The following is a 27,680-nucleotide window of genomic DNA, read 5'->3' on the forward strand; positions in this document are numbered from 1 at the left end:
TACAATATCGATTTTTTTTTTTTAATACAATGCTAGAATAGCAAAATTTGCCACCATTTGGATTTGATTCCTTTAAATCATTGTAATGATATTATCTACACAAGTCATTTTTAAATGAGAGGGACGGTAGTGAGGGATTATACTTCAGTCCCGTTGTAGTGGGTTCTAAGCTAACATCATCTTTAGAAGGACATTTCCAAAGACATTTTCCATTCGGCTCAGTGAAACTTACCTTCGCCAGGTCCACCAAGGTGTTGGCCTGATCATTGAGTTTTCTCTGCTCCATCTTCACGCTGCGCAGTCTGGATGAGGGAGTAGGGTAGTCGAGAGGGGAGGCAAAGAGGAGAAAAAAGCCCAAAAGAGTGGAAGGTAGCAGGTTGTTTGGGGTTATGAAAGGGCCATTAGGGAAAGAAAGAGGAGGGACAACACATTTTGTTATCAGGAGCGTTTTTCCACTCGTGACTCGCGACTCCAAATAAAAGAAACGTCGCTGCGCATGCATCATCATTACAGGCTTTGAACGTAATATTCATACATACATATATACTAAATGAATATATATGTATAGAAATCCAAGCATTTGCTGGTCTTTGTCAATTCAAACCAATTCATGCAAAAAGATGGAAGCATATTACATTTGGCTTTTATTGTGTGTTTTTCTTGTCCGAAGATGATGTAGCGTTTGAAAGGAGAGAGGCAAAGGGAGCTTGTGTACATTTACTTTCATTGTTGTTCCCTTTTGATAGCTGCAGGAAGTGATAGTCAAACTTGCCAACTAAGCAAGCAAATAACTCTTGCAGCTAATGTAATGAATTCAATAAAGTGCAACTCACTTTGCTCACTTGCAAATGAGAAAGTAATGCTATTGTGAAATGAAAATTACATTTCCGCTCATACGGACACACAAATCAACACAATGTCTCACGCTGGACATGTTATTGTTAACCCTGAGTGCTAGCCGGTAGCGCTTAGATTAAAGATAAAGCTTTTATTCGTCATCCGACTTGAATGTATTTGTCAGCCTGAATGCAATATGCTTCCATTCTGGCGCACGCTTGAAATCCTTTTGAAATCAAAACATTCTCATCAGTCGTCACCCAAAAATAAGCTATCCAAAAACGACGGCATGCCCATTGTCACTGCCACATGGAGTCCAGTGCCAGGATTCAAATCAAAACATCTTTCGATCTGCATGCGTGCAGTGGCTGTGAGTGGCGTGTACACAATGAAATATGCGTGTATTTGTACATGAGGTACTTTTTTTTTTTTATGTGGATGCCACAGATGAGGCCTGAAATGAGATGTCAAATGCCATCGCTTTGCCGACGTTGCTTTACATACGGGACTTGTATGTGTGATACACAAGTTGTCGTCCCTGCCGGATTACCTGACAACATCGTTGTCCCTGACTTGAATTATGTGTCATTGTTGGCAGCGGTGCTATTTGGCCATCACCTGGACGTGTGAGGGGAGGAATTTGCCTGTTCAGCAAATTACCAGACAAGATGGGATTGAGTGGCGTTTATTCATGTGCAAATGGCTTGACAGGAACTGCGTGCGTGTGACTGCTCAAATAAATAATTGAGACTAGGAGGACAAAAGTATAGGGACACCTTACTGTTTGGAAATATATACTAGGTATGTACTTTAAACAAGATTGTGACTATGCGGTTTTTCCTCGCATCTAATGAACACAAAAAGCGGAATAGAAATTGATTTTTTTTCTTTATGTGAATGAATGCTTAGCACAAAAAAAGGTTTTGGATGCTGTACTGCAGTAAAAAATAAATAAACGCCAACAAAAAACAAATCAATCATGTAATCAGTGACTAAATTGAAGTGCAACAAAAAACATTTCAAGTGAACTCTTTCAGTGGCATTGATGATAAAAGACATCTAGTCATGTTACTCTTTTCAGAATTAAAATTAGTTTGGCACTAGTAGCAGTCCAATGACTTTTGAACTTGGTGGGCTGGCAGCCATTGAATTTTCATTGGGTGTTGGCCTTACAAGTTCAAAGTTCATTGATAGTTTATGGCTTTCAATGGCAGTGAATGAGTTGTATCATGTCCGATAATAATTGTGCATTAGTTCTCATTCTTTACCTTCAAACTAGATACTTTGTTTTGTGCTGCTAATCCTTCTAAAATTGAAATCGGAGTCAAAATGAGTCCTGGCAATTGCGTATCTTTTTCCGTAATCGATTTAGTCTCATTGCTTGTTGTTTTGTAAAAATGTCATTGACATGAACAAGTTTCAGCCTTAATAGAATTACATGTTACGGAAAATGAATAAATACTGGGCGTCCACAATGATTCTGTTAATGCAGGTTAATATAGCATACAGAATAGCTATATTAATCATGGGCATACATAGTACAGGACATTGGAGATGAATATGAGTCACTAGCCAACAAAGCTCAAGCTCATTCTTTGCATTCTCTTTTTTTAATTTTTCATTTATTACCCAGACATGCCATCACTACCGGCACCAGTGGCAAAATGTAGCGTTTTTTTCCCTTCTTTTTAATACCATTGAAGAGAGCGTGGCAAAAAAAATCAACGGCACATCGACTTAAGTGAAACCAAAAACAATTTGGGCATATTTTTTTTGGGTTTGTGTTGGCTCTTATTTGGGCAACACACACTTTGTTCATGCATGTCAAAGGCAGACATGGAGGAGAGAAGAGGATGTAGAGGAGACAGAAGGAGGATACATAGAAGACTCAACTTACTTCTGAGCTCTGCGGTGATAGAGCAAAACAAAGACAGAACACAGTACAGTTTTAACCCCACCACAATTACGAAACCACGAATACCTTCACACTTGTCACTGTAAGCACAAGGTCAAAGGGGGTTGCTGGGAAAAGGGAACAGAGGAACGGGGTTGGGAGGACCATTATATTATGTCGTGGTGTGTTTGTGGATGCGCCTGACCATTACAGGAACTTCAAATTGTCCCTAAGACTATTTATGACACAGCTTGAAAAGTTTCTAGCACTACGATTAGTATGATACAATTTCAACTTTGAGCGATTGTCCTTTGAAAAGAGTAGCTGGAGAACAATATTCTTTGGTAAGATGAAATCGGGACTTACTGGTGAATGGCTTGGAGAAACTTGCGTTGGTGTTTCCGCACCTTGGCGTGATCAATCTTTTTGACCAACTTGGTGTGTTTGTAAATGAGCCATGTTTCCCTGAGTACATTGGCAGCTGTGTTCTTCACCTGGCAAGCGAGGAAACAAAATGGTGGATGATGAGAAGATGCAAGTGATGGTTTACATTTTCCTCATTAGGGTAATGCGTGAGAGCAAAAGCCATTTGTTTGTTGTGGTTGTTGACTCACTCGTTTGCAGAGTTGTGTGTCCATCATAAAGTTGTGGACATGCTTCTCTGCCTTGGTCAGCTCCAGCTTTCTGGCCACCACTGCAACCACAAGTGCAGTGCAACCAGCTCCCTGTTGAGCCAAAGAGACGGTTACACTCAAATGAGATCTCATTTGGGAACACCATTTGTGTAGCGTCAGGTCTGGCCCTGTTTTTAACCAATTTTTTTCTCTATCAAGTTTTTCAACTTTAGCAGTGTTTGCCCCAGTGCTTTATAGGCCTGGTGGCCTGCCAGGCTTCTATTGCATTGAATCGGATTGTAGTTTTGTTTGAGAAGTGAGACTCTAAGTCATTTTTATGAATGGCTTGAAATAACAGAATATTTACAATTTCTAAAATTGCACTCTAAAAGTGCTACAAAAGAAAGGAGAAAAGATTGATATATTTTAACTCCTTCTGGTGATGTGGTTGAAATGGAAAAAGTTCGATACAAACCAGAATTGGATTGTATTTTTGGTCATTAAAACACTAAATGTTAGAAACCATTGACCATACTTAAACTTATAGTCTTGAAATGGTGTTTTAATGACCAAAAATACAATTCAATTCTGGTTTGTATCAAACTTTTGCCATTTTAACCACTTCACCAGATGTGGTTAAAATATATCAATCTTTTCTCCTTTCTTTTGTAGCACTCTTTTAGAGTGCAATTTTAGAATTTCAAGACTATAAGTTTAAGTATGGTCAATGGTTTCTAACATTTAATAGTTATAAATTCTGGCCAATGTAAAATTTTGCTAGTTTTCTGGGTTCTGTTGCTTTTTGCCTTCATTTAAGTTAAGTTAGTTAAGTCTGTCGTGATTACAACCTCAACTTATTTTAATGAGAAAATAATTAATGTATAAGCGGCTTTTGGAAAGAGGAACCTACCATAATCCCTGTAAGCAGACACACGCCTTTCCCACAGTACGTGTGCGGTACCATGTCCCCGTAGCCGATGGAGAGGAAGGTAATTGAGATGAGCCACATGGCTCCCAAAAAGTTACTGGTCACTTGCTGTTTGTCATGATACCTGAAGTGAGAAAGACCAGCAGAGTTGGGAGACATGCAGTGAGTAGGACGCCACGCAATTTGGAAGAGAAGCATGCTGGATAACAGAGTGTGTGTGTGTGTGGGCCGAGTTGTGCTTCTCTGGAAAATGTTAAAACATGGACGAAAAGTAACAAAGATGTCAGGTTGATGGATGGTTTTTAATAAAGTCTTTTGAATGGCATGTAACAAAAAAACAATTCAAGTATGAGGTATTTGGGATACTGACATACTACCTTTGGGCATCTAAATGATTTGAACTGGTAGGGCTGGCAGCGTTGCCAGTTCAGATCAATTGAATCAACGAGAAACTGTGCCGATGCAACTATTTCGAAGTTGAATTCCATTACACGTTTGTTTGATTTTTCCTTGTTTCTATTTTTTTCTCTGCACGTCATGCTGACGATCCAAGCTTAAGCCTTTCTAAAGATACTTTTTGGCTTTTGTTCCAAAAGCGTGGAAATATTTCCGCAGCTTGTCAACAGATGAGGTGATTGGAAGCATCCGTGGATTTCCCGCGTGACATCCGGCGACCGAAAATTACTGTTTTTCGAAGATTTGCCAGAGTCGGTGACGATGACAAAGAACGTTTCTGCGTGGTGATGAAAACCGCGGATCAATCTGGATTTGAACACGACAAGCGAACATAATGCCATGTGGCTTTATCCCCAAAATATACGTCCTTGCGGATTCCATTAACAGCCGCCGAATTCACACTTTTGTTGTCATTCTCCCCCAGAGGGGTTTATGATGCCCCCAGCAAGGTTTGAAAATGGAAATGATCACTCCTAATTATGTTGCCTGCTGAAAATAGATGAGTGCTATGCTTGAATTGACAATCCAAAGACCCACTGCGAAGATGCAAAGATATTACGGGAAAAGACACCACGTACAAAGCGGTATTGATGACATTCCTGTACCTTTTACTCTGGCAAATCTGTCTAATCCAGCCATCCCTATTCACCTGGGTTGATTATTCCCAATGGGCTGTCTAGGAGGAGATCAGATACTGTACAATTCAATTTAGGAGCCAAATCAAATATTCATTTAAACACTTTGGGACAACGGCTAGCTGACATCCTCCTGACAAGACAATGTGTGTCAATCTGATTTCTCGGGATTTGCCCGAAGATGTTCTAAAAGGGAATTTGGTCCGGGCTAATAATGAATTGCAAATTTAAACTCCGGCAGCGACCCACCATGCGCGCTCACAATGGCTCGAATAATTAGCCCTGCCCCCCCTCCTCCATACTTCTTTTAATTAGTATACAACACAAGCACAGATTGGGAATATTTGACGGTCCCAAGCATAAATATTGGGACAGTGAGGCAGTTGTTGTTTTTTTACCACAATTAATTTGAAATGTTCTTTTTTTTTTTTGAAGCAGCACCACAATTAATTTGAAATCTGTTTGCAATGCAGACTGTCAGCAAGGCTTGGTTTAAATATTACATTTATTTCTACATTATAGAAGAGACTAGAAGTACTGAAACAATTGGCTACATGCTTAGCTTTTCTGTGTATGACCTATGAATCCTATGAATTACGCGGAGCATGACAAAGTGATTTTAAGGCAAAAAAGTGAACTCTTGTATTAGCGGCAAGTCAATACCCTGATCTGACTCTAATTGAGCATTCGTTTTTGCTTCCTGAAGACAAAATGGTAGGAAAAATGACCCCAAAACAAAGAGGAATTACATTCAAATACCCTGAAACCTTGAACATCCCAATATTCATGGACCTAATTTGATTTTTTAAAAATCCCTTTGACACCAACATATTCTGTCTCCTCCCAGTCAGCGCATCGATTGGGTAACAAGTCAACCCCTCTACAGACAAATTTGCTGTGTTTCCTATCGCGCTTCATAACAAGAAGTGAGCACCAAAGTGGAGTCCTTGGAATTCAAGCTTCATTGATGACATGCAAAGGAGCAGTCAATGCAATAACATGCAGCACTTTGGGGGGGAAGCATCCTGCATGCTTTAGGGGGGAGTATATTGAGAGCAGGTGGGGAAATTCTGCCGTATTACCGCATGGAAGCGGGTAGTATGTCGTCTCGGATGGATCATTGGTAAAGAGTGGCGCAGTATTGGATGTGCTGGTTGAGTTTGACACCGCTGTCTCTTTTACCTGCATCTCAACATTTCACCAGCTGCCCTTTGATAGCTGCCAGGGGGGCTTAACTCGATCGCTAGTACGCTGGTTTCATTTATCGGCCTGAGCGGGAGTCGAGAAAAGCCCAATCTAATGCAGGAGGGAAAAGCACGCACTGCCGAAGCTCTAAAGTAGAAGTTTCTTGAAGATTGTGCGGTGAGGGATGGCGTTTCAGTGTTGTTGACGGTGATTGGCCCGTTTGAACTAGGATAGGGTGGCTTTGTTGGAATGGATTGGATGTTTATTGTTGGCTGCTAAAGAGTGAAGCATTTAAAACTTACTTGTACCAACAAGTATTTCAATGATCAAAAAAAAGGATAGTTGGTAACTCTGAAAAATAGAATGTTTGTTTGCTTAGCATTTTACTTGCTAATTAATTTTGTCTGATGCGATTTGTTTATGGGGAAGCATCACTTAAGCTCAAACATTATTTTTTTAAATTTTAATTTCGTAAATTTAGTTTGTAATGTTTTATTTAACTTATGAATGGATTATATTATAAGAAAATGCAATCAGAACAAAAATAGACAGTATAATGCCCATACTAATGTTACGTTTTGACAATGATCAAAAATAGCACAAATTTTATGAATGTAATAGATATCTTAAAATCTGCGCAATATAGTTTTTTTTAAACCCCTGGATGGCAAAATGTATATATGTTAACATTTTAAGAATATTTAACTTCACTTTTAGATTTAATCTAGTTGAGAAAGTTAATCCAAATACATAATTAAATCGTAATACAATTTTAAAACTCAAAAGAAAAAATAGTTAATTTTAAGACGTATTTTATGTAATGATGCACCCTCATAACAACAAGCATTAATGTTTAAAAAAAAAAGAGACTGCTTCGATTTGGAATGTCATTCGGTAAAATAGACATCAAGAGACAGAGGCGGAACCGGTGCTGATCAAAGTATTTTCAGGCTCTCAATATACTGTGTTAACGTTTGCAGGAGCACAGAAAAGAGCTGGCACCACTTTAGAACAATTCAAGGATAAGAGCTTACATACCCCCATCATAAAATCTTCCTCACGGACACTAAGTATGACGATGCACACTGGAAACTCACAGTAGTCTTCAAATCAAGCACCAAAACCTTTGCTTCTATTATGTATACGCAATATATTTGGGGAAAGCCTAACGGAGTTGACCACAGTCATCGTTCGATCTAGTCATCGGTGCCTACTACAAATGCATCGTTCTCTCGTCAGTCGTGCCCTTTTCAGAAGAAAAAGTGCTAATTTCCTCTGTCAATGTGGCTATCGGGGAGACAAATAATGTTGCAGGAAAAGACGCTGGTACAGCATGCACACATTTTCACACAAACCAGCCCCAACAAGCCAATTTGCCCCCAAATTCTTCAGTCTTCTTCTAATTTGACGCAAACATATTTCCAGATGGCTTTTATGCTGTAATGAAATTACTTCCGTTATAGGATTGGTTCAGAATGATGGCATGATTTGAAACGCTTGTCTTTCATTGGGCTAATTCGTTTAATCTGTTAAACCCCCCATGACACAGTCGTTTAGAATCATTAGCCTATTTCCGAAAAGAGCTGTTAGCGCGATGCTTGAGACTTCAATTCCAAACTTCAGCCTCATTCGCAAAATGACTGCCACTTTCCATAATCTGCCCGCGGTACGATTCCCATCAATACAAACAAATTAAAAAGATTTTCAACGAGTGCAAGAATGAGCCGCGTACGTTCATTTGACGGATATTGCTTGGCAACATCCGTGTTGCGGTATCTTCAACACCAATGGTTGGATACCAAATCGGCAGCATGCAAGCACCCCCGCTATAGGCAAAGCGAGCATGCAGCAGTGCAGTGGACTGATGCAATTAAATGTCTTTCATGACGGCTTAACGAGGGAAAGGAATATTTTTACTCCAAGGCCTTGTTCTGACAAGCAGCCAAAATCTATTTTTTTAGTCCATTCACTTTAATGGTGTGACGTTTCCTTGATGAACGGTGTATTATCAGACATCCAAAGTCATCTGGAGAAGGTTGCCCCAGGTTTGGAACAATTAATTGAATCATACGATTACAAAAAATAAAAGATGCAAAATACCAGGCATGAAGCGAAATTGTGTAAATGACAAACAACCAAGAAACTTTGCTTGATTTTCTTAATGAGATGTATCAGCTTCACTTAAACATGATGCGTCACTTGTTCAAAAAGATAAAACATTGCAAACCTATATTTGTCAATGATTTAAAAAAAGAAGAAGAAAAAGACACTAGTAAATAATGACCGACCAAACGAACACCAGAAAAACTTTCTTTCAAAACCGCTTAGCAATTCAATCGCACAACTGTTTTATTTAGGTAATAGTGTTGTGATCAAGACCACATGATTTGAAACCAAGACTTATGAGGAGCAGAACTGAATTGAGGCTGAGAACAAACAAATCTGGCCCGCCGCATCATTTTGTGTGGCCCGGGAAAGTAAATCATGAGTGCCGACTTTCTGTTTTAGGATCAAATTAAAATGAAGAGTATAGCTGTATATTAAATTTCCTGATTTCCCCCCTTTTAAATCAATAATTGTAATTTTTTAATCAATTTTTTTCTGTGTTTTTAGTTTAAAAATCATTTTGTAAAATCTAAAAATATATATAAAAAAGCTAAAATAAACATTGTTTTAGATCTATAAAAAACTGAATATTCAGGGCTTTTAATCCAGTTCTTTTAATCCATTTATAAAAAAAAATCTAAATATTATATCTAAAATGGTCCGGCCTACGTGAAATCAAGTTGATGTTAAAGCGGCCCGCGAACCAACCCGAGTCTGACACCCCTGATCTAAAGTAAATTGAGTCTCTCCCATTGTAGCTATTTCAAAAACTAGATTTGTTTTTAAGTTATTACGTAAATACAGACAACAGTAAGTTAAAAGTTACAGGTGCGAAAAAAAACACCAGGAAAAACAAGCCTAAAATAAACATTGAGTTCTTTAGGCGGCCCGTATAGTTTCTGACAAGTTTTTTTTTTAAAGTCAAGTCAATGTCTCGCTTGTCCATTAACGTATTTGTGAATTGTTACACTTCAATTTTATGTTGTTCCCATTTGAAAACCTGGAGGTGTTTCTGTTTATCCAGACCGGCTATGATTAAGCACCGCTAGTATGTAAAGACATATTTTGGGATGCCGAATATTCCCTTGCGTCTTACCCACATTTAATCCATCGAGGAAAATGATACTGACAGCGTTTTAGTGAATGATTATGTACAGTATATTGCTATCAATCACATGAATAATTAAACTGAAAGGAAAGGCTTTGTTTGCATGATGGATTCATTGCAATGTTGTTAAGAAATTGCACAATGTGACTTTGCAGTCTGCGTGCATTCAATTTAAACTTCAGGACAGGTGATTGAAAACAAATAGGATCCTATTTGTCAAAGGGAACACTTCCTGGTCATAATTTAATGGCATTGAATGTTGAATTGTAGGCTGGTAAATTTGTGAATGACTCTTTGTTTTTTCTTAATAGTATTGCCATCAGTGTTAGCAACAGGTCGACAAGTGTATTCTCCCACCTTGCTAAAAGTGCACTTTTTGATCTAGCGTACATCCCCCACAAAGCGCTGTTCATGCAGCTCTTCATTTTAATATTTCAGTGCTGAGTTGTGTCTCTGGGGTTATCAGATATCAAGCACTCCATTACAATGTCTCTGTGAACTGTTCTGCTGAGTGCCAGCGTGTTATGGCGTGCCAGTCCTACTCTGAAGGCCCCATCTCACAATGAAAGGAAACTGGGACCAGAGCTCGCAAGGCTTTACAACAACGTGTACGTTGAAACAATGAGTTTTTACTGGTAGCCTCGCTCATCTTGCTTTTGTTAGTGTCAAGTCAGTGTGCGAGGTTCAGGTGACGCAGAAAAGTTTTGAAGTACAAACATATAGTACTATTCAAACCACAAAACTAACTCAAACCTAGAAATATATATATATTTTTTTAAATCACATTTTGGAGCATTTTCAACAGGCCTACTAATTGATAAAAAGCATCAATTGGGATTTTTTTTTTCATGTCTGACAGCTGTCAACTATTTTGGGGTCCTTTAATCCTAAATACTACGTGCACACAACTAGTCATGTCCTTTGTAAAAAAAAATGCAATGATATTGCATAAAAATTGCAGTCATGCTTGTTTCTTTCATATTTCAAAGTACGTTTCATTATTACGAGAGGACTGTATTATAATAGTATAATTAAGAAGAAAGAGATCCTATAGTTGAAAACATGGTCCCAAATTTTAGATTCTGCTCCCCAACAATTCGTTGAAACAGCTGTCACATCCAAAACAACAAAAATATGTTTACGGTGTAGTGTAATATTATTATTTTTGATAGTTTACAGTTAAACTGTTAGCCCAATGCTACGGTTTCACACAGGGGTGGGCAGACTGGTCCTCAACGGCCACCGTGGGTCGTGGTTTTTCTTCCACTTAACCCAGCAGATACAGTTTAACCAATAGGTTTAGGACCCCTGGTTAAGCATGTCTGTTTGGTAATTATGAGCTTTTGCGCAAAGTGATAATGTGTCACTTTCACATAAATTCATCAGACCATGTCGGATTCGCTCACCCTCAAGGTCGAGATCATTCCGAGGAAATTTGTCACCTCAAACATGCCAGAAGCTACATAAACTGTTGGCTCATTATTAAGGTGACGACACACGAACACAATTCCGCCTCTGTCATTTTGTATTCTCCTTTGTCAGCTGTTATGACTTTGAGAATGCTGAGCCCAGAATTTGCACGAAGACTATTGTCGAGAAAAATGACTTTTCTTAATATGACACTTGTGTGAACTGTGTTAGCGTTTCCATTTGGCAATGGATTAAAACTCTATTTAAAAAGCTAAATATAAAAACTGCGGTAACCGTACAATCATTTTGGAGTACACGGTGCACCTGATTATAAGACGACTGAATTTGTTTATATAAAAGATGCACAGAACTATGAATTACAGCAGTCTACATGGTAAATTATGATATTCTCACCGTAGCATATTAGCATGTAACAATTTAAAAATAAGACACACTGGCAATGTTCCCTCTAAGCTTCGCGTGTGCGTAATTGCGCACTACTCTCGTCTTCTCCGCGCACAGCAAATCATATGGAGCGCTCAAAATAAAATCCATTTTTTTTTGGGTTGTGTGCGTGCGTGCGCGTGTGTCTAGTATGTGTGATCGTTTGTCTTCAACCTACACAATGGACTATAGTAATTGGAAATTAGCCCTCGGCTACAATCTTACATATATATGTTCATTAACATGAATATAAATATGTTCATTAATATGTGCTATCCCTCATTAAATAAATCAAAGCAAAATCATGGAAAAATATTGCATATAAATGGAAACTTGACTATCTCAAGTGACACGTTCAGCAGAAAAGTCATTTGAACGAGAATGAGAAGTGAGAAGGAACGATGTGTAAAATAAGGTAAAATTTAAGTCGGATTTGTGCATATTCTAATGGCATTTGCTGGCCAATCGCAGGGCACAAGGAGACGGACGGCCATGCACACTCAGACCCATACCTAGGGGCAATTTTAGAGTGTCCAATCAGCCTACAATGCATCTTTTTGGGATGTGGGAGGAAAACGTAGTACTCAGAGAAAACCCACACAGGCCCAGGGAGAATATGCAAATTCAACACAGGTGGACCGACCTGGATTTGAACCCAGGACCCCAGAGCTGTGAGGCCGACGCGCGAACCACTCATCCGCCGGGCCGCCCATTCATAGATATTAATCATTACATTTTATTATTACTAAATCATTTATGTGTATAGTAGACATGCACCTGCTTATGGCAGGTGTGGTACTGGTGTGTGCCCTAGCGAGCAATGATGATGTTGCTCACACTGGTACTCAGTGTGCTCAGGGAGGTTGTCTTTCTGCCCAGACAAACAAAAAATTGGAGGGAACATTGCACACTGGACTATTAAGTCACGAGGGTTTAAAGTAGGGCAAAAAGTAGGATCTCATATTCTGAAAATGATGCTATGCACAGTATATTTTAAAACCAACAACTAGGAAAAACAAAGTACCAGCCCAAGGTTAACTTTACTTCCCAAAAGCTTGTCTTTCCCGTGGCTTATAGGTCTCGCATCACCCTGGAAATAAAGCACTTTGTTTCAGTTAACAGCGTTAAAGTAAAGCAGTCATAGGAGGGAATTGGATACCAGATTTCCAAGGGAGGAGGTGGGAAGACCAGGGGGGCAAGCAAGGCATGAATGAGAGTGTGTAACTGAGTTTTGGAAGTGGATTAGGCCTGCTTGGCTTCAGATGGATACGGAAAGGCAAAGGGACAAAGAATCAGTTGTGGGGAGAGATGGGATGATGGAGGCAAAGCATGCCACTTTAGATGGCCACAATATTGCTATGTTCAGACTCGGCATGTTTTTGTATTTTTTGTCCTCATCCCGCTTTGGGTTCCGACACAAAGTCAATACCTGGCGGCGGTCGATACGCGTCAGGTGTGACGCCATTTTGCCAGTTTAACCAAATAGGCCCCGGCCCCCAATGTCGCACTTTTGAAGTTTCAAAGTTAATCATTCGGCGACAAATTTCAGTGATGATGAGGAAGTGGCCAACAAAATATATTTCTCGTTCATGTGACTTCAGTTGCCAGTGCTTAAAGTTTTCTCAAAATCCAGTCAATAAAAAAAATTAACCACAGGACTAAGAGAGTTTTTCAAATATTATGAGGTTAATGTCACAATATTACAAGATTGAAGTCAGACATTGGAAAATGATGGGAGAAAATTGTAATACTGTGAGATTAAAATCAATTTTATAAGAATCAAACAGGATTAAAATCATAATATAAGGTTAAAGTGGTTTTGTTGCTTATTTTTATGAGGTTTCATGGGCTGAGTTTTTTTTGGTGACAAGGTCTGTATTAACAAAATTAGTTTTATCGTAACATTAAGAAGCAAAAGTAAAAGAATTATGAGGTTCAAGTCCTTTATATTACGGATGTTTACATTATGTGAACCGGAGTTTCTTGGGAATAGGGGGACTTTATCTTTTGGGGACATCAGTGTGAATACAAAACCGCATGTGGCGATGGGAGTAGTACTAGCGACGTGTTGTCGCGTGACAAAACGAGGCTGAAGGCCACATAAAAGATCTGCTAGGGATCAGTCAGGAGTAGAAGAGAGAGAGGGCGAGCTTTAGGATAGTGAGGGAGAACCCTGAGAGCTTAGTTAAGGAGCTTAGTTGAGCTAAGTTAGCGCCGAAGATGGGTGGCATCTAGACGTTAGGCAAGAGAGGCCCCAAAGTTAAATCCATCTTGCGCAACATTTGCATTTCTTACTACTCCACCCTCAGGCTCTCCGCTTTGGTATCTTTCAATCCCTCTCTTTTCCAAACAGACTCCATTCTTGTCCAATCTCACATCGTTCTCTCTGTGATGGTCTCAGCAGCACGGTCAAAGTTGACTGCAGATTCCTGAACAGCATTTTGGGGAAACAAGCCCCTCTTTTTTATCTCTCGCCCCTGTTGTTGTTTTCTTGGACTTGAAAACTGAAGACACAGCAGTCAACCCTCGAACTGCGTTCAGAAACAACTTACCTTCCTATTCATTTACAGCTTTCCACTTTGCACACATTATTGCGCCGCACCATCATAAACACACACCCCTGTCCAGTCGTTACACAAAAGGGCATTAAAAGACTTGACGTTCGTCCTCTTCGTGGATGCTCGGACTGTCTGGCAACAGACTACTTTCTATAATATAATATAATAATAACAAGAAAAAAAAAAACTTTGCGTAGAGGTAACTGACAAAGCATTACAGCACTCTGGAATAAATTTGTGAAGGGAGACACATAATGAGATGGTAATGAAGGAACAGAAAGGTTTTTGCTCCTCAAACAAATCTCACAGTTGGTGCTAAAACGACTTTTGTGCAATATGGATCTATAACAATTGCATAAAGGGAGAAATAGAAGCGAGAAAATGACCTCCGGCCCTTTTAGGAAGGACAAATCTCCTCCACTTCCCGACAGAATCGTGGCAACGAGACGCTTGCTTCAAAGCGCTGCTCCTAGCCTCCAAAAACCTGGGAGGGATCCTCTTCAAGGATCTTGCCACCTCCACGCCAACAACTCTAGAGGTCCTCTTTAATCGTACGTTAAATTCTTGGGAGTTGGGGTTGAATTTTGGCGGATGGTTTTTCTCGGCCCTTGTCGCGACTAAAAACCCTGCCTGCCCAAACCCCAATTCAGGGTAGCAGTGGCGCCAGCTCGGTGCAAAAATAATTTGGATTTGGATTCATTTCCACGACTAGAGAGCGAGGACTCACATGTAATCCCTACGGAGCAGCAAAGGGGGGAATAAAAAGTACAATAAAACATTATACAAACACCTGCACACCCTTGCGCACACGTGCATAGAAAAACACACCCGCATCTTTCAAAACTTGACATGCATCAGTAATGGGAAGTGTCCGAGTGTTTTTTGTGTGTGTGTGTGTTTGTGGGCAAACCAGTAACTAATTCTCATTTAATAATTGAAACAACGTACTGAAGTATGAAAATTAGAGAACTTTTAGCATCCCTAACCATGTAAAATCATGATCTTGCAGTATGTTTACATGACAACAATCCAACAAAACAGAGTCCGAATGACCCGAAAATGCTGTAATTTGCATTTCAGACCAGTAGTTGGCAGTGGCTTAGGACAATCAAATATTCGGTAAACAATTGTTAACCCCTTATCGGGAACTTGAATGCAATTTTTGCCTGCCAGTGACAGTGCTAGATGGCCAATTGATTTCATCTGGGAAAGTTTGGTAGCAAATGATCACTGTTAACCCTCCTAGTCAAAATTGATTGGACAGGTGGCTCTTTTCCTCCTTCTGCTGTGAATTTAAATCACTTTGTCACGATTAGACATCTAATCAATCTGAAGTAGGACGGCTGGCAGCGAAGGAAAAAAAAATTCAACCCGCCCAGTTCAAATGAATTGGACATCTATGGCGCTCAATGACAGCCAATCCCTCCCGAAAAGTATTTTTGATAACTTGAACCTATCTTTGTTCAATTTTTGCCGCTAACAGCGAATTGTCCACAATTCTTTTTCCTTTAGCTCTCATTTAGTTGATGTTTTCAACTTTTTTAATTGGTAAAAAGTTACTTGTCTTGGCTTACTTTTTAAAAGAATGTCTATCTTGACATCTGTTTGTTTGTAGGCTCCTAACCTTTATTGTCATGTAGACATGTTTACAAAAACTGCTTCAATATATCTAAAGAGAGAAAAATGGCCGGTTGTGGAAACGACCCTCTACTTCTTACAAAGCCCAGAATTATTCTTTGAGCTCAAACGTCTTCTGCCGGGTTACCAATTGAAGCTTAAAGCCCACTAGTAACATCATTTAGAGGTTTTGAAGATCTTAGATTTGGCGTGCAAGGGGAGGTGCTTAGTGAGCGGCGTGAATTCAGTGGAGTAGTTAAGAGGAAGCGAAGGGATGGAAGGTAGAAGCAGGCAAGGTGGGCTGCAGGACTTCACCAAGCATCAATATTCAGGCCACGGCCGAAAGTGACAGCGAGCCTTCCTCTTTGCGGATCCATAACTTTTTCAGATCAGCACGGGACCACGTGGTTGGTCGAGATCTCGAGCCCCTCCACCCTACTGACTCTCCAACTATGCACGGATGACTTAAGAAACATCAAAGCTGGCATTAATATCTCATTTCCCTATGTAAATGCCAAATGAGGAAGGAAAGAAAAGCTTTTCCTTCTTCTCTGCCGCTTTCATTTTCCGTCAGAAACATAGCTGCCCCCCCTCGAGACCGTTGTGCAGTTTGGGGCAGAAAACGGGTGAAGGGATCCAGGGGGGCTGCTCTGCATTACCCAAGCAAATCATTCAGCAAACAAACAATTAGACACTCATGAATTATGGACAAGCCATAAAGCAATAAACACAAGGCGTGGGGAGTTGTGCAGCGATTGCTCAGCTAATGAATCATGTGTCAGGGTGGTGTTGTTGATATCGTTGTTTTCTAAAAACAGCCAGTGTCGTGAGCGGCTCGCATGTGCATGTGTGCACCTTCCTGGGCACGTGTTTATCGTAACAATCCCACACACTTTTCTGTGGATTCAAGTGCCAACTAGTGATGGAAAACAAGGGAACACGGACGAATGCACAGCTAGTGAAGGAACGAAGGAAAATCATACTGTAAAAAAAAAACGATGGGAAAATACTGCTAGCTGTGGTTGCCAGATTTGAACTGTTAAAATTACAGGAACGTCATTAAAAAAAACCACAAAGATAGATTAGTATTTTGCTAACATTAAATTTTTGTGTCGCTCCTAAGATTGTATTTTTTCTTTTTTACTGAAAAGCCATGGTAGGAAAAAAAAAAAACTGAGTGTGCTGATGGTAGAAGCTAGGCTAATAGCTCAGTAGTTAGCACGGTTGACTGCCACAACGACAAGAAAGGGCCCGCAGTGCCGTCACTGCAAGTTTTTATTTTATTTTTATTTTTTTGTTGTTTACTGTAAGACACCGGTTCAAATGTAGATATTTTTAGGGTGCTTCATTTTAACAGTAAACTATTTCTGGTTTGCCCAATTTTTAATGGCACAATTCTGGCAATCATAGCTGCTGCTTTGTTTTTATTTTGAAGTACATTGTGCAGTGTTTTATCTTGACCCCAGCAGTATCCAATATTTGTAAAGCGTGTTTACCTCTCGCAGACGCGCACCGTCCACGCGGCAATGATCCAGGACGATATACTGAACACTAGCAGAACAGTTCCTGGGCAGATGGTCATGAGAGTTTTCATGACGAAGCGTGTGTTGAAGTTGATTTTGTTGAGGGCTCCAATGCTTCGAGACGAAGCATCCGTGAACAGCTTGCTGTGAAGTAGCATGACCCTGCCGATCAGGTAGAGTCTCAGGAACATGGGGATGGAGAGGATGATGTCCACGTCGGCGTACGCCACGGACGGCGTGTACGTGAAAGCCAGCCGGGCCTTCCACGTGAAAATGTAGCGGCCGGGGATGGGATGGATGGCACACACCAGCAACTCCAGCACGATGAAGAAGATCCGCTCATAGGTCATGGCTATCCTCCAGTCATCTGCACCGTTGTCCACCATAAACAGCTAAGCACAGCAAAAGACCAGCTTTGAGGATTTGGATTCATTTTCTCCCTCGTTAACTTCCACCGAGGCTTAAGTCAAAGGCAGTCGTTTGGCTTAAACGCATCTTAAAATACATATATAATATACAGTATGTATATCATTTTGTGACAATATTCACAGCAACTCTAGAAGAAGAGAAGACTGTTTGTCAACTTATTTTTTTCATTGAATTTTATTTACAAAATAATCAAGACTCACCTGGATTTCCCGTGCGTGGTACATTATTATAAGACCAAGCAATATAACAGTGGAAAGGCTGATAAGGCATTTCAGTGCAAACGAATATGAAGAGTCCTATAATGAGAGGGGAAAACAAGTGATTAAAACATTGCAGTTTAACCTTTCCCTGCACATAGTGCTTTATAAGCCAGACGGGCCGCCAGGCTTCTCTTAGCTACCTCATCTAAGATAATACACAACTGCAAAAGAAAGTATAGAAAGTGTACATATTTAGACCTACATTTTTTTTAACCATGTCTGGTGGAGAAAGCGAAGTAGTGACATCAAATGGTTTTATATGAACAAGCCTGTCCCTTGTTTAAAGTTGTATTTCAACCCTGGCTTTTTGTAAGACACCGACTTTAACTATTATTAATAAGCACAACTCTAACACCGCAAAACATATCCTGCATCATCTCGCAGCAGATAACTTCCCTTTTTTTTCATATGGGACTTTAACCACACAGACATGGGACAGATCAGTAAATGAAAAGTTTAGAAGGCGAGCATATTCTCACACCCAGATCCCAAAAGATTAAAGCGAAAGGGGGCAGCGGGGGAAACAAATGGATCCATTACTGTCTCAGACAAGGAGAATGAATGTACTTATATAAACGCACATGAGGACAAGAGGCACAGAAGGTGGGCAATACGCAGCCGCGAACTTCCACGTATGCACTACACACACTACTTATTAGCGTACAAGTCTAAGTGAGGCCAGATAATGGGGTGTACACACAAACGCCACGCACAGGCCGCCGCTAAACAATGAAGCAGCCGGTGTAGGTGCAGCCTGATATTATCCACGAACGCTCTTAGCCGCCATCTAAACCAGCAATTAATCAAAGCACAGCACTAACGGGGGACTTTCCATTTCATGGCAGGTGCAAAAAAAGGCAAGGCTAGCATTAGCAGAGCCCCACCACAGAGAGGGGTACTGGTGATAAATAGACCAGCTGGATGCCAGAACTGCAGTGGTTTGTGTGTTTGTATATGTACGCATGAGGGTCATAGATCTAGAAATTGAAAGAGTGCATGACATCAGTTTTTAGCCTTTTTGAAAGCTTCCGCGGGACGGCGGTCATGCGGTTATTACAATGAGGACGCCGAATGACAACAACAAGTGGCGAAATGTCGTTCTCGATTGTCGGGCTGGGTGTCCTTCAATAGTCGTGATTACAAAAAGATATTTTTAGCAATCAACTATATTGCTTTGCCCTTCAGGTCGGCAACGTATTCCCGAGACATTCCAACGTCTCAAATTGTTTTAAGAAGTCCCTGTGGGAATAACATTGAGTAAACCAATTAATCCACCTGCCAGAGGTTCAAGGAGTTTCCAATCCCAGAGCTCAGTGGTTTTTTAGGAAGTGTTGTCTGAGCTTTGATTGTCAGCGGATGCGGCGACGTGATTTGTGGGAATGGCTCTTTTCCGTTACGAATTCAAAGTCATTTCCGGATTTAACATTTTTTCCCACATTTTTTTAAACACGTTAAACACTCTCCAGATGACAAAAATAGTCACTTGTGCTATAAGGGGTCAGCAGTCAAAAATAGTCACTTGCTCTCTAAAGGGTTAATGATTGTGAATTTCAACGTTTGAATCTTTAGAAGCCTGGCGGGCTGCTAGCTTTAGCTAAGTTGAAGCTTTTGACTCAAGACTCAATCTATGGATAGTGTGTACAACCTACCTTAGTGTAAACCCCCCATGATAGTTCAGTCTCCGTCACCATGACAACAATCCCAAACATTCCAAAAATGAGTGCGTAGTCACTAAGCCGCTTGCGCTTCTCGAAGAGCGCCCGCCGGTGGCCAAGCTTGTAGCCAATGTCCCTGTTTTTCTTCTGAGGCGCCCTGCCTCCGCCGCGCCCGCTGCCCTCCCTGACGAGGCTCTCGTTGGAGGCCTTACTGGGGTCTTCTCCGCCATTACCCTTGGACACCACCACCTCCAAGCCGGAGCTGTGCAGCGTCTGCAGGGGCTGCGTTTCCGAGTCGAGCTCCGCGAGGTTGCGGCGCGACGAGGACGCCAGACTGCCCACGAGTGGTCTCACCACGCCGCCATTGTACTTGCAGGTGTTCATGGCTATCTGAGGGAGTCGGCCACTGCTCTCGGAGAGGGAGGGCTTGGATCCAGCATGGCTCAGCTTCTTCTTCTCAGTGGTGGCCTGAAAAGTTAAAAGTCAGAGTCAAAACTGACTGTCAGAAAGAAGACGGACACAACATGAAATGGAAAGAATGCTGTAAATCTCTAGAGACTTTGTCTCCACGTCTCTGCAAACAAACGTTGAGCCGAATGTCTCGGACAAAGAAGATTCGTCAGGAAAACTCAAGCAAACTATTAATACAAGGAGTCCTCAGGTTACGTACCCCGAGGTACGACATCAGTGCCTTGTCCGCTATTAAATCCCCTGCACCATAGTTTTTGCTTAGCTGGTGCTTGTCTGTGTTAGGGCGATGGAAGTATCTTTTTCCTTTTGTCTGTCTTCTATGCTCAGCCCAAAAAGTAGCAATTACCATGGAAACAGCTTAACATTATAAAAGGAAGAGAGAAACCGACGCACATTGGTAAATATATGCTGCGTTCAGGCCAAAGTTAAACTGTGTGCGAAAACGTCTCGCTCATTGCCAAATGCCGGTTTGTGGTGACAAAGACCTTATGTACTCAACAGTCAAAGTCAAACAACTACCGGTCCCCATAACCGAAGGATAAGGACAGGAATGTAACAACTTGGTTTGAGTATTTGCTTCATGCTGTAATGTTGATCAATGTCAACGTTGTTGTCAAACTTGCATAGGAAGGGGTGGACAATTTGACGAGTTGAGTTTGGTTTAATTTTGTTGGCGTTAAAGTAGTTGTTTGGTTCTTTCGGTTTCAAATAAATAGGTTGAACAACACAGCCATTCGTACTCACAATAACTCTGCCACCGCGTAGGAATCTAACCCACGCTGCACATACCCAAGTCAGGGGGAACAACCACTAAACCAACGGGTGACTGAAAAAAACTGTCATGATAATAATCAGAACTAATCTGTGAGCTAGAAAAGCATGAGCCCTGACTAAATTTTATTTTCATTATTAAAGCTACCATTGTTCAACATCAACTATTAATTTAGCATCATGTTCAAAACACAATTTGCGTCTAGGATGAAAAATGTATCAAAATAACTCTAAAGAAATAAATATTGAATGTATTTTAATGTATAAATAAACCCAGTGTATATATAACCAATAGTGGCGACTAAAGTGCAGAAAATTGAATGGTTGCACTGCGCGAATTTAGAATATGAAAGATTGATGTTCGGCGTGACCCTGTTTCCTGCCTTTTCCTGCTGAGAAAAGCAGCAGGCTTCCCTACACAGAGGAAAGGACCTTCTCAAATCAGGCATGCTGCGGGGACCTGATGGGGGATCCCGCAGATTTCTCTGCAAATATAATTGAAGAGCACAGAGATATGCAGGCAAGAATTAATTGTAATGTTTTTAGGTGAAAGTATAGGAAGAAAAACCCTCCATCCATACCAAACAAAGGGTACTACTCCGTCTATTCTACAGAGAATAGGGCAGATTATCTAAATGGTTTATGGAAACTTCACATGGAAGAGTGCTTCTTTTTTTCCTGAAACAAGTTAGTGTGTATGATGGCACCACTGGTCCTTTTATTAGCCCCGACAGAGCATCCCTAATGCCTTTTAAATGTGCCGGTGGGAATAAGGAAGGGCGTCCCTAATAGAAATGTTCTAACGCCAGTCCTGTGATGCTATCGTCGTTTGCATATTGTGGCTCTACGAGAACAGGATTGAAGGTTAAGGATTAGCGCAGCCCATAGTGTTTCTAATCCCCTTTTATGTATTAAAATGCCTTTTAATCTGTGCCATTAGGACCCTTATACACAGTGAAGACTGTGGTAAGTGGACTATGAGTTTGAATTAGGGAAAGATTGAAATACAGACAGAAAGTTTGTTTGTTGCAAGTATAACATTTTGGCAGATAAATACAGTAAATATTGATGTGGCATATATACATATATGCATATATATATATATGTATGTATGTTGTAATATATTTTGCACCTGTGCAAATTTGCCATATTTCAGATAATCATTTTTAAGGCAATAGATTATTGTTAATTTAAAAAACTGTATGGTAGCCTTTACATTTTTTTAATGGGTTTTATTTGCTGTCATTTTTTTTGTAGTTTGGGGATGTAAAGGGTTAACAAAATGTTGATTTAAAAACGTGCTAGTGCAGACTGAAGGCCACACTACTGGCTTACTCATAACCTACAAGCAACACGGGCACCAATAAGTCCTTTTACTGTCTAACTCCAAACTATAATTCCACAGTTAATTAAACAGAAAATCAAAAAGTTAATCACAGTTAATCAAAATGAAAAAATCAGGCACAATGAATGAATAAACAAAAATACTAACATTTTACATAAAAGCAGATATATTCACTGGTATTGCCTCTAATACGTTTTTTTTTTTTAAATATCACAGCATTTTACTGCCATTGACAACAATAGGTGATGGAAATCAAGAAATGTCACTTGTTTACAAACACAAGTATAGCAGCTAAACCAAAGCGAATATTTGGTGTGGTTAATAAGATTGAGTGAACACTCTTCCATGACAATTAAACCGCTATTCTGTCGATAGCAATTGGGGAAAGATGCATCAATCAATTTTAGCATAAGGATTTGTAATGTCTTTGAGAGCGCATTAGCTGTTTCCTCGATGCGCAGTAGCTCCGCCTGTCAGTCTTTTCAATGTGTCACATCCGCCGTGTAAACATCCCTTTTTCTTTTGTTGTACGCTTCCAAGAATATTGCTCAAGGGTAGGGAGTAAATATCTCTGTCATACCACCTGGAGTATTTTTAGTCGCGACTTGCTCTCTTCCCTGATTCTCTTGATATGCAAATGTGCTTAATATTGTTCCAGACTTTGACAGAAGGCCCAACTTTGAAACTGAGAAAGCTGCTTTTTACTGCAATCAGTCTGAATGTTTCCTAGCTTTGCAGTTGCATCTTAATTTAGTTACAATCCCTGAAAACCTTACAAGACCAGAAATTTCATTTTGCCCAGTCAACTCTATTGGATCAATTGGTTTGGAGAAAATGAATGAGATGAAATCACAAGACAATGCATGGAGTAAGATTATGTTATGTATAAGCATTCAAGCAGAAGCTTGACACGATCTTATAACTAAATAGTAAAACATGTGGCATGTGGGTGTTTTTGTTGTTTAGTTGGAGGATAAGTAAATATGTGACTTCAAGTCAAACTGCAAGTGCAGTTATCAATGATTATTTGTGTTTGCTGTACATTGCTGATCAACATTGGCCTATTGAAATAGATTGTCGTTGGTTTCTTCGATTACGTTTTGGTGTGTTTTCCATGGTTCAAACTAAATATTTACTTATTTTTAAGGATGAACTCATTGGCTAAAATCAGTCAATGATATAAAGTTAATAACATTTTTCCTCATATTCCTATGTAAATGCTGTCTGGATTACGAAATGCATACGTTTCTATTGAATTGTTTAAATATTTCAGCAAGAGGTTAATGACGTCTAAAAAAACGAGGTGATGGGGTCAATCCCTTCATAATGTTAATTGTTAGTTAACATTATTGACTGCTTGAAGGCTATGCAATAAAAGAGCAATCTTTTCCGAAGAAAAAGCACAACATTGTAGCCGTAATGTGCTTTCTGATGACCAATTGCATGGTGATACATCAGCGTAATAAGGCCATGTCGTGAAAGACAAGGGCCAAAATCGGGTCTAGCCATGTAAATAGAGAATGTTCCAAGAAGGTAAATGGTAAATGAACAGGGGGTCAGATCTGGTCTGCTGTTACATCCTCTGCTTTAGTTACCTCTTCCCAGTGGTCATTTGTCATTAATCCAGGTCATGTCCTGAATGTCATGATTGATATTGCCTGGATGTTATTTTTCAGAAGTAGGAGCAAATAATCAAATAAAAGGCAATTTTTCTGTAAATACAAGAACCTTTCATAGACTTCCAACAGCCGAAAAACGAGCAAACTGGCGCGAGACGAGCTCGTCAGGCCAACGTCGCCACAGCGGAGGTGGCCCGTCGGGCCGTCCGATGGCTCCATTTCATTGGGAATGGCACGCGGCATCCAGCCTCTATGAAATGGAGCCTCATAATCAAATTGAAAAGCCTCAGTGCAGAAGAGTTTAAATGAAGGCAACTGTCTGCCTCGCTCGCCACTCTCCGCCTCTCTCCTGCCAGCTCAAATCTAATAGAAAATCCTCATTGTTTAGTGATGTATGGGGGTTGCTGTGCTGCAATTTAGCGGCCTTATGCACCCCGAAAAAACAGGTATACCTCTTTTGGAGTATGGGTGCGGTCTTGGGGATTTTTGTGTGTTTGGCTGGGCATGGGCATTAGTACATCCTTGAAGCATTGAAAGAAAACTGTGAATTTGTACTCTTAGTTGTTTTTTTTCCATCTCAGTGGATAGAATATTGTTTAGTAACTTTAAAAAAACACAGATTTTTAATTTTTCCTTGTGTAAAGATGGAGAAAATTGAGATAAAATATTTCCAGAAAGTATGGAGGCAGACATTTTATCAATACTGGAGCTATTTTAGCCAATTAAAACATTGTTTTCTTCATTATCATTGGTCTGAGAAATGCAGAATTGGTATTAAATAATTTGCGTAACTGTTTTTTTTACATGAGTCATTTAAAATTGCAATGTAATTGGAATTTGATTAATACATGTGGCAAATGCTAAAAAAAATCATGCAGAGAGAAGCTGCACATTCGTAGTTCTGCACAAATGTAAAGATACATAGTGTATCTAAGTATCTCTAATACGTAAGTGGTTGGAACATTTAAGGCTACATTAAGACACCATTCATCAACATTAATAATGCCATAAATTGCGTTGTCTATGTTCTGTTAATGCTATACGTTTTAGTTCAACGCTGCTATTTCTCGTTGTTTTGAATGCATTACTCACCGCAAGGCGGTGGAGTTCCCAGCATGCCTTGCAACATGCTATTGAATTACTATGAGTACCATGATTTGTATGTTTAGTTTTTGTTTTTTTACATTTTTATACATTTTTTGAACATCACTTGAATATAAAGTTTGCTTCTACTCAAATTTAGCATCCAAAGCAAAACAACGCAAAAGTGTCAACTTGTTCAAGAAATATTTAACATAGTTCATATATGAATATCAGATTACCAGTGTTCTTAATCCCCCAGTTTTTTGCTGATTTGACCTCCAATTAGTGATGAAAATGTTGCAACAAAACAAGTAAAATCCTTGACCTAACCCCCCCCCCCTGACGTGTTCTCGTCGGGACTAATAACATATTGTGCTCAAAAGGGAATACTCTAATAATTAGCGTACTAAAAGACTTTTGTGCGTGTACCCGAGCAAGAGTGTCTTAAAAAGTAGGTCCTGTATAGAATGGGGATTGACTCGATTGGGGGAGGCCACACGTCCTTTTCCTGTGGGACAGCCACCACCTCATTAGGAACCATTTCAATTTCCTGCAAATTACAGAGGAGTGTCATTAGAAGCTGCATTTGTAGATTGGGGCCATAAAAGGTGAAGTGTGCTTGATGAAATGATCTGCGAATTCAACCTGCTAATTGTGACACAGTTGTCACCGGTACATCATGTCTTGGCCTAATCTTCCTACTAAATGCGTGTTTGGAGATGATTTGAACTAGTTTCCGTGCCATTGACGATGATAAACGTCCAATTCGGTTGAGGTAGCTAGCCATGAATGATATCTTGTTTTGTTTATTTTTACTGTTTTCATGTGACCTTTTAAAAAAGCAGTCAAAAAGCAAAAACACAAATGTATAAACCCAGTGTTCTCCCACGGTTTTCAAAACCTGGCGGGCCACCAGGCAGCTCTTGGCCCGGGGCCAACCAAGCTAAAACCATGAGTATAAAAAGGTAACAGAGTATTTTGTGTATTTTTTAATATATGGCTTCTAATAATAGATGATAGTCATCATTTGAAAAGTCCCGTCAACATTTTTTTCCCCCAAAAAATACCCTTTCTACCACTTTTTCTTGGGAAAAGTTGGAAGCTGTTAATTTATATGGCGAGTTGCGATGAAATGATTAATCTTCAAACTTTTAATGCGATCACATGAATTTGTATGAGTAAAAATGATGGAATAGCGGGAATGTCCAAAGTATGGGTTTTGATTTTAGGTGTGCATTATAGCGTGAAAAATACAGTATTAGAACATATTTTCATAAAAAGATTGTACATCTGTAGCCGTAATGTAGACCTCAATAAATCATTTCCTATCTTTTGCTCATCTACATAAGAACTGAGTGAAGACTGATTTCATGCATTCTTTTTCTTCTGCTCAAAATGCAGTCACGCATATCAGAGGAATTACAGAAAGGGTCACGCGTGTAAATCCAGTCTAATCGGTACTTAAACGGAAACGGGCGTGAGCACGAGGCCCACTCAAAGCAAACGAGCTTCCACTTTGCACTTCTTCAATGGCAAAACATTGTTGAGGCCTTGTGGTATTTATGCCTGTGGCAACATTATTTTTACAGTGCTCATTTACATATCTTTGAGAGGTTCTGATGTTATTATGGAGAAGGGTTGCATTTTTCAAATTTCTACGTTGAACTGGACTAATGAGTGAGAAATTTGGATTGTTATTCATTAGATTTGTCCAATGTGGTTAATGGAGCTCTGATTGTGATTTTCTTTACTCTTATACTTTCTTTGTTCTGCAAGGTTTGTTTCACTAGTGTAAATCTAAATTCATAATTTAAAACGTTCTGTGTGTATTTTGAAAAAATACCTCTGGATTGTTTTTTTTGGCCCGCTAACTTTTTCACATTATCGAATCTGGGAAATCTCTACGTATTATTAACGGTAAACGGTCGATTGGTCGCCAGTCTTTTGAACGCCTGTCTTTTGGTCGCCCGGAAGGTTATTGATAATTACCATTTAAATCATTGCTCAAATTCCTTAAATACAAACTGCAACTTACTATTTAGTCATACTTAATGCCCTAGTAATTATTAGGCTAAAGAAAAGCTCAAAATTTCCCGGACTTTTGTAGTTTTTTGTTGGAGAACTTGTTAAGACCCTGACTGACGTAGCTTCTTAGAGACAACGCGTGTACATACAAACTCTTATACACTCACATGTCGGCTCAGTGAAACTGCTCATGGCCATTGTTGGCTTTTTTTGATGCGTAGACCGTGTTGTTTTACCTTGTTTGGTCGCCGGTCTTTGGGTCGCCCGTTGTCGCGGTCCGGGCGACCAAAAGACCGGCGACCAATCGACCGCACACGATTATTAACATAGACATCCGCGCAAGACTATTTACTACTCATTTCAGTAATAGTGTCTTGAACCCGTTTACTGTCGTCTTCGTGTGTAAAATATTTCTTGTTATTGTTGTTGCAAGGATACTTAGGCCTATTTGTGGGGCCGTCAATTACTGACAAATAGCGGTTGCTAGACTGCAAAGTCTACGTGAATGAACCCAGAAGACTGAAACGTGTTCATTAGTTGACTTTTACCCCTGGGAGCTGTTTGACATCCCAGCGGGAACACGGTGGCCACAGAGATGATCACCCTTGTGTGTTACACAACCCGCACTACTAACCCAATCGGTCTCTCGCGGCTTTATAAATCGCCCAAACAGGTTGACAATAACTGTGCATAAACGCCACCTTGTA

The 27,680-nt window shown here is 40.0% G+C and overlaps 1 protein-coding gene across 5 annotated transcripts in view; it reads right to left on the reverse strand.

Annotated features, from left to right (window-relative positions):
- kcnn1a (potassium intermediate/small conductance calcium-activated channel, subfamily N, member 1a) overlaps positions 1–27,680 on the reverse strand; it is a 48,463-nt gene that overhangs the window by 7,777 nt on the left and 13,006 nt on the right. For 4 of the 5 annotated variants that reach the window (XR_013304419.1, XR_013304418.1, XR_013304417.1 and 1 more), the window contains exons 2-8: positions 19,654–20,127; positions 17,945–18,040; positions 17,289–17,707; positions 4,256–4,397; positions 3,346–3,456; positions 3,098–3,225; positions 233–302 (exon numbers count right to left, since the gene is read on the reverse strand). Coding sequence is in view for 2 of the 5 variants with exons in the window: in XM_077616258.1 (XP_077472384.1) it covers positions 233–302; positions 3,098–3,225; positions 3,346–3,456; positions 4,256–4,397; positions 17,289–17,707; positions 17,945–18,040; positions 19,654–20,127 (1,440 nt within the window). In the remaining 3 variants the exon portion in view is untranslated. Of the gene's footprint in view, positions 1–232; positions 303–2,831; positions 2,860–3,097; positions 3,226–3,345; positions 3,457–4,255; positions 4,398–17,288; positions 17,708–17,944; positions 18,041–19,653; positions 20,128–27,680 lie in introns of those variants that run through there. The other variant, XM_077616259.1, reaches the window with a different exon arrangement.

The sequence above is a fragment of the Stigmatopora argus genome, chromosome 12 (genome assembly GCF_051989625.1).
Source record: "Stigmatopora argus isolate UIUO_Sarg chromosome 12, RoL_Sarg_1.0, whole genome shotgun sequence".
Classification (NCBI taxonomy): Eukaryota; Metazoa; Chordata; class Actinopteri; order Syngnathiformes; family Syngnathidae; genus Stigmatopora; species Stigmatopora argus.